This window comes from Pseudorca crassidens, chromosome 2 (assembly GCF_039906515.1).
Source record: "Pseudorca crassidens isolate mPseCra1 chromosome 2, mPseCra1.hap1, whole genome shotgun sequence".
Lineage (NCBI taxonomy): Eukaryota > Metazoa > Chordata > Mammalia > Artiodactyla > Delphinidae > Pseudorca > Pseudorca crassidens.
This window is the reverse complement of record NC_090297.1, coordinates 44418641-44426428: the sequence shown is the minus strand read 5'-3', so window position 1 is coordinate 44426428 and position 7788 is coordinate 44418641. Positions and strand designations below refer to the sequence as shown.

At 57.2% G+C, this 7788-nt stretch overlaps 1 protein-coding gene across 19 annotated transcripts in view; it reads left to right on the top strand.

The window, feature by feature from the left end:
* The first annotated feature begins 3052 nt into the window (after positions 1 to 3052).
* LRP8 (LDL receptor related protein 8) overlaps positions 3053 to 7788 on the top strand; it is a 77694-nt gene continuing 72958 nt past the window's right edge. For 18 of the 19 annotated variants that reach the window (XM_067726203.1, XM_067726202.1, XM_067726201.1 and 15 more), the window contains exons 1-2: positions 3053 to 3210; positions 3992 to 4111. In XM_067726203.1, the coding sequence (XP_067582304.1) occupies positions 3105 to 3210; positions 3992 to 4111 (226 nt within the window). In that variant the 5' untranslated portion in view covers positions 3053 to 3104. The remainder of the gene's footprint in view (positions 3211 to 3991; positions 4112 to 7788) is intronic. The other variant, XM_067726204.1, reaches the window with a different exon arrangement.

Below are 7788 nucleotides of genomic sequence, written 5' to 3'. Positions count from 1 at the left end.
GACATAATCCTCCTAGGCATACAGAAACCATGGTAAAGGCAACAACAAACAAACGTTGATCAAACGTGCCCTGTAGGAACCCAGAAATGCAGGAGAGCTGGTTCCTGTCCTCAGGAAGGTCACAGGCTGACTAGGGAGAGAGAGGAGTGGTCCAGATTGGGTGGGGGCTGAGAGGAGCCTGGAGAACCTCCAATGAGGGGGTTTTCGAGAGACAAGGAGTTGCCCCCTTTGGCAGCTGGATGTGTGTCGGACAGTATGAGCAAAGACCCTCTTGGAGGGGAGGTGAAGGAAGGCTCAGTCTTTATTCTCTGAGTGTTAGGAGGTTATCAGGGGTTTTTGACAGGGAATTATGTTTGAATAACAGTAACATAACTAATAGCTATTATGCACCTGCAGTACAGTGCATGCTGTGCATGTCCTCTAATGTAATCCTCACAACCTTGTGAGGTACTGTCACCATTCCCATTTTACAGATAAAAAAACTGAGCCACAGAGGTTAAGTGAGTTGTCCAAGGTCATGTAGCTAGGAAGGGAAGGAACAGACTTAAACTCAGGTAGTCTAACCCAGAGCCCATGCTCTTAATCTCTTTACCCTGCTGCCTCCGAACTTTAATCTACACAATCTTAAAACTAGAATAGACCTTTGAAATTCTCCATCTCTATTTTGCAGAAGAGAAACTGAAGCTCAGAGGTGGGAACTGACTTTCCTTGAGACCACAGAGTGAAGGAGGGGCTGAGATGAAGCAGTCAGTCTTGGCTGCAGGAAGGGCTCCAGAGTCCCAGGCATCCTGCTGTCACAGTGGCCATCGTTGTACTTGGAACAAAATCCAAACCTCCTGCTGGGGCCTACAAAACCCTCATGTGATCAGAACATTGCTGACTCTGACCTCGCCTGGTCACCCAACTTCTCCTCACCGAGCTCCAGCCCACCTCAAGGCTTCTGTCCTGCTGGTCCCTTTGCCAGGAATGCCCTTACAGCCAATCTTCCTATGGTTGGGCTCCGTCTTAGTCCACATGGGCTGCCATAACAAAATATCATAGATTGGGTGGCTTAAAAACAACAGAAATTTGTTGGGAGCCTGAGAAGTCCAAGATCAAGGCACTGAAAGATCAAGATGCCAGCAGAGTTGGTGTCTGGTGAGAGTCCACTTCCTGTTTCATAGATGACTCTCTTCTCGATGTGTCCTCACATGGTAGAAGGGGCCAGAGATCTTTCTGGGGCCTGTTTTATAAGGGCACTAATCCCATTTATGTCCTAATTGACTCCCAAAGACCCCACTTTCAAATACCCTCACATTTGGGATTAGGTTTTAACATATGAATTCTGGGAGGACACAAACATTCAGTCCACAACAGGCTCCTTCTTGCCATTCAGCGAAATGTCACCTCCTCAGAGAGGCCTTCCCTGATCACCTCTCTAAAGTTACCTCCCATCACTCTCACATCACCCTACTTTATTTTTTCCATAGCAGTTATGATGATCTGAAATTATTATCATTTCTTGTTCGTTTGTTCTCTTGCTTTTGTGTCTGTCTCTCCCAACTAAGATGTAAGATGTAGGAGAGCAAAGAGGGACGTCATCTATTTCTACACTGTATCCCTGGGCAATGCCTGGCGCATAGGAGGTGCTCCAGAAGTTTTTGTTGAAAGCATGCTTGCATTTCACTGTCTGTCCGTTGATAGTCTGTCTCCCCACCAATCAAGCTGGTACCATGTCTGATTCACCTTGGCACTCCTAGGCCCAGGGTTGGCACAGAGCAGAGCTGGGATGTGCTTGTTGGATGACCGAATTGCTAAGGGGCTGCCCTCTGTGGGAAGAAACAAGGCTCAGTAACAGGACTGCTGATGAGACAGAGTGGCTTCCAGGCCTGAGACTAACAGCTCCTGAAGCCCCTTCTTCTGCCCCTCTGACATGGATGTGAGGCAGCAAGAGAGGAGGGGAGAGTGGACCTACACTGGGCCTAGCCACCTCCCAGTCTGTCTTTTAGTGGCCAGTGCCCTCAAAACTCATTGTCCAAAAAGGCTGGGCTGGTTGGGCCTTGCTTACCAGCAGGTAGCTAAAATCTAGTCACCTGTACCCTGGCATGGATGAGATGGGGCTGAGACCTTCCAGGGGAGAGGTCTTATTCATGCCAGCAGAAGCAGACAGCAGCCCTGGGTGTGCGTCCCCTATTAGCAGGGATGAGGCGTCCCTTCTGTGGGGTCCCACAGTCTCTGCCCTTCTCCATCACAGAAAGGACTACCCTGTCGCCCCTGCAGTTCCCCCTGATTGTCTGCCCCTCTGCCTGGCCCAACAGAACACTGAATGAGAATGAATGGATCAAGTTTGTGAGCCAGGCCCGAGCCACCTGCCTCACATCCTTGGCCGTGGGAATTCTCACATGAGAATGCAACATAGGCATGTTAACCAGCTACACAGACGTGTAACATCCGGGTCGGAGTCTTGGAGGGGTGCAGAGGTTCATTCCTGCTCCCCCAGCTTCTCCCTGATCACACGAATCCTGGCACCCCAATCCCTGTCCACTACCATCCCTGCTCCGTGTGCACATGCCCAGGCCTGTGCACCCGGGAACATCATCTCCCCTCCCGTCCAGGTTCACTCCTAGGCCTCCCTCAGCCACCTATCAGCATGTCACCTCCTCCAGGCAGCCTGTGCTACTTCCCTTGGGCTGTCTGCCACCTCTGGGGGTAGGGGCCTCGCCTGGCTCATCCCAACGTCTGCAACGCCCAGCACGCGGCGGGCCTTGAGCAGGGTCACCGAGCACGGACCTAGGGAGAAGTGGACCAAGGGCATGAGGGAGGAGGGAAAGGAGGCGGCAGCGGGAGGAGCGTGGGGCGGAGGCGACAGCAGGGGGCGGGGGGGGGGCGCGCGCGCAGGCTGAGGCAGCCCAGGCCTGGGGCCGCGCGCCCAGCCTGAGCCCGCCCCGCCGCCGAGCGTCACGGAACCTGCTTGAAATGCAGCCGAGGAGCCGGGGCGGGCGGCAGCGGTGGCGGCGGCGGCGGGGGCAGCGGCAGCCCCGGCGCCGCGGCAAGGACTCGGAGGGCTGAGGCGCGGCGGCGGCACGGGGTGCGCGGGGAGCGGCGGCCGGAGCCCGGGGCCCGCCATGGGCCGCCCCGAACGGGGCGCGCTCCGGCCGCTGGCGCTGCTGCTGCTGCTGCTGCAGCTCCAGCATCTCGAGGCGGCGGCGGATCCACTGCGCGGCGGCCAAGGTGCGTGCGGCCGGTCCCCGGCCCGTCTTTGCGCCGCCGGAGCGGCCAACAAAGCACGGCCCGGCGGCCGGGGGGCGGGTTGCGCCGAGGCCTCCGAGCCCGGGCCTGGCAGGGAGGCGCCCGGGCGGGATATGCTCCTCGGGACCCAGCTCTCCCTTAATTTGCCCTAGACCCCCGCCCCCGCGGCTCCCTGTGTGGTGGGCTCTGCCCTCCGGCACCTGCTCTTGGGGGATGGGCGCCGTGGGGGCCGGGCGGGCCGGGAACTTTGCTGGGGGTGATCACTGATGCTTTCGGGAGGGCTGTGTGATTCTCGCCGTTGGCGTTAATTTGACACGCGCGCTCCGCGGCGGCGATGAGCGGAGCCCGGAGACTACCCCGCCTGACAATGCGTTTCCGGCGACCCCTGCGTGTGGCAGAGAAAGAGGGGCTGCGTGCGAGGCGGATGTGCCCGCAGCGCCCAGTGCGCGTGTCGCGGCGTGTTGAGGGGCTCCCTGTGGGCTGTGTCTGCGTGCGTCTCTCACTAAGGGCCGTGTGTGCGGGTGAGTGTTCTGAATGGGGGGCATACCTAAGTGGTGGTACACCGACTGTGTGTGCCTGCCACAGAGCAGCCCGTCATCCCAGGAACCCTTACCATCCTGCCCTCCTTCCTGATCGAGGGTGCCAGAGGCCTCCAGGTCGTTGGCTTCAGCATCGGGCCCTCTCCTTCACTCAGTAGACACCTCCCCGCGGCCGGGATCGCTTGTTCCGGGGATCCGGCTCACGCCCCCTCTCCCCCGCGCAGGGTCGGTCAAGGAGTGCGAAGAGGACCAGTTCCGGTGCCGGAACGAGCGCTGCATCCCCTCTGTGTGGAGATGCGACGAGGACGACGACTGCTCGGACAACAGCGACGAGGATGACTGCCGTGAGTGGCGGGCCGGGGAGGGAGGGAAAGGTGGGGGACTCCTTGCTCAGCGTCCACGTGGCTGCAGCCGCCACCGGGCCACCTGCCTGGACCTTCACTGCCGGAGCCTGCAGCCGGGAACCCTCCCGGGAGCCCTTTCCCTCCAGGCACTTAGGGACCCAGCGGGTTCTGGGCCGGCAGGTCCTGATGGAGCCGGGGGCGAAGCCCGGCGCAGCACGGCCCGGGAGGAGGGCACGCCACGCCCGGGTTGCTGGGCCGGAACTGTGGGGCGGCGACGCGACGGTCCCTGCAAGCGTCTAGCTTTCTGCGATCAGGCCCTCCGGGACTCTTGCCTAGGCCCCACGGAACGCGCTCTTGTCTCAAAGTTCCAGGCAACTCTGGGCCTAGCCTCACTCCTTTTCCTGCTGGGTTTTGTGAATGAATGGGCTCCCCGGGGCCCCTGATTGGCTGTGCGAGGACCACCCCATAGGTCCCTGTGGCCGGAGCAGGCCAATCGTGGAACGGCTGGGTGTGCAGTTTTCTGGCGCCCTTGGCGTTGGGGCCCTGCCCTGGCCCCGCCTTGGCCACACCCCCGCTCCTCCCCTGGGTAGTAGGTGCAGGCGGGGCGCTGGCGCTCGCTGCCTTTCTGCCTAGTCATGGTGAAGACCTTTCTTGTGCCACCCTGGTTGGCCGACTGCGCTCTCCTGCCAGCCAGACTGAGGCATGAGTCATGGGGCAGAGCAGGAAGGAGGGGGCCAGAGGGATGAGTTTGTTTCCTGGAAGGGGGGGGTGAGGATCCCAAGGCCGCGCGTGAACCCATGGTCACATGCAGGTGGCCGGCCGCCTTTGCTGAGTGTGGTGTCTGTACACCTGGGCACGACTGCTTTGGAAGTTGTTTCGTGAGGTGCATGTGGTTTCTGTGGGACCTGAGGGGAGTTAGCAAGCAGTTGCCACAGTGGAAGGAGTATAGTTCCAGGAACAGATAAACAGGACTCTATAATATAAACACAGACGCGGGCAGTCATTCATTCATCGTTACTGAGCACCTGCTGTATGCCAGGCACCGGGACACTTTGGAGAACAGGCCCACCCCGCAGGCCAGGGAGTGCGGGTTCTGTGGGAGGAGGGCAATAGGTGGACAGGCCCACAGCACCACGCAGTGGCAAGAGGGGTAGAGAGACCACCTGGACAGGCATTGTCTGTTGAGTTATAGTGGTTTTTTTCGGGGTTTGCTAGTCAGCCCCCAGGTTCATTCTCAGACCAACCCAGATTTGGCTGTGTGACATGGGCGCATCTTTCCCTCCTGTCTCAGTTTCCTCTCCTGACCACTTGGGCTAATGATTCCTGCCCTGGTTTTGAAGACCAGTTCTAGAAATGTAATTGAAAGTGATGCGACTAACATGTGCCGACTGTTAGCTGTGTGCCAACCACTGTGGTAAGTGCTTATCTTATATAAACTCCTGTAACCTTCAGAGCAGTCCTATTTTATACACCAAAACAAACCAAAAAACACAAAACAAAAAAGCCCCAAGGCACTGAGAGATCAAGTTAGTTATTCCACAGCTGTTGAGCTGCTAAGTAGGAGCTTAAATTTAAGCGTCTGACTCCAGAGTTCTTAGTCTAATTATGACCCTAACCATTTCCCAATGATATTGAAATTCTGAAAATGCCTGAGCCAGGGTAAAATGTGATAGTGAGTCTCCTCGCCCGGAGTTGTTCTTCTGTGGTTTCCTTACAGGGGGAGTGCTGAGGATGAGGCGAGGAAGTAGAAACTGTGCATTTCTGGGCTGGTTTTACCTTATCTCCCTGGCTCTGTATAACAACAGTTTTGTTGGGGGTGGCCGTGAAGAGCAGACGTGTTTCTTGTCATCCCCCTTTGTAGATAAGGACTCTGGCTCAGAGAAGTTGAGTGATTTGCCTAAGGTCACACAGCTGAGAGTGACAGAACTTGGTCAGGGTGTCCACCTGCCTCCTAGCTCAGGGGCACTGTCTGCTCTGGTGGGAGTGTGGTGCAGAAGGACCCAGGAGGGTGATCCGGGTGCTTTTCATCTCCATCGAGGCTCTGGGCAAGATGGAGGAGTGAAGTAGCGGGTGGCTGGGCGACCCCAGATGGGACCAGGGCCAATCTGACGGCCACTCTGGGCTCCTGCTTTCATTCTGAGATGGATGGGGTGGAGTCACAGGCAGAGGGTTAGTGAACAAAAGCAACCGACGTTGAGGGCTTTGCTGTTGGTGTCAAGTATCCGTCCCCCACACTGGGCTTTTCTGGGCTTTTCTGGGCTTCTCTGGGCTTGTCTCTTCATCTACCAAATGAGGGGTAGCTGTTCCTCTACCATCGGTTATACCCATAGAAAGTCTTCACCTGGGGCTGGTGAAGAGAAGGGAGTGGATGAGTGTCCACACCACCAAGGTCTTTAGAAGGGGACCCCTAGGGGCCACAAAGAGAAATCTTGAAGAAAGGGGTGGGAGCTTTGGGTGGCTGTATGAGGCGTGGTGTTGGAAAATGGTCTTTTGTCACCCCTTCCTTCCCTATCTGGGGAGTTCCCTCCATTCCGGGCCACCTGCCCGAGCTGCATTTCTTGGAACCATCCTCCCTGCCTTATATTTGACCACTCCAACCATTCCACCCTGTGAGAGGGCCTGAATCACTCCATCTCTGTACCTCTCGGCCTGCAAAATGGGGATTGCCATTTGTAAGTGAAGTCTGTGTGGGGCAAAATGCGTTCAGGCTCCCAAAGGGGTCAGAATGCAGACCGTGAATTCCGAGAGCTGATGGAGGTTGGAGGGAGGGAGCTTGTATGTGGGGGAAACCAAGGAAGGCTTTCTGGAGGAAGAGACAGCTAAGGCAGGCCTTGAAAGATGGTAACTAATGCCATTCCCTCAGAGCTTACCATTTAAAAATAGGTGATGCAGTCTCCGCATTATAGAGGAAGAACTGGGGTTCAGACAGGTGAAGTGACTCCGCCAAATTCACACAGCTCCTCAGGGTTGGAGCTGGAACTCAAAGGAAGACCTTCTAAGTGCGGAAGCTTACCCGCAGCAGATGGGACTCGGCCTTTTGGAGACACAGATCTGACGGGGATGGGGAAGGGAAAGGCTCATGGGGTTTCAGTTCCCAGCTCAAAGGGCCTTCAAAGTGGAGGAAGGGGCTGGAAGCCCAGGGGCGGCCCGGCCAGGGGAAGGGGTGGGGTTCCTGGCTGCACCTGGGTCACGTAGGCCAGCTGGCGCCTTGGCCTCAGTTTCCTGTTGCTGCTTAGTGTCTGGGAGCAGAGACATGGGTTCTGGTCTCCAGCCAGCCCTTTACCCCCAGAGTAGCAACAGCAGCAACAATGAACGCTTACTGAGCACTTGCTGTGGACGAGTTGTGCTGAGATTCTACATGTATCACCTCGTGCACCTCGAGTCTATAAAATGGGGTGACTCTTGGAAGTACCCGCATCTTCCTCATTTTACAAAGGCACAGAGGGGTTAAGTAACAAGGGTGTATGATTTTTTTTTTTTTTTTTTGCGGTACGCGGGCCTCTCACCGCTGTGGCCTCTCCCGTTGCGGAGCACAGGCTCCGGACGCGCAGGCCCAGCGGCCATGGCTCACGGGCCCAGCCTCTCGGCAGCATGTGGGATCCTCCCGGACCGGGGCGCGAACCCACGTCCCCTGCATCGGCAGGTGGACTCTCAACCACTGCGCCACCAGGGAAGCC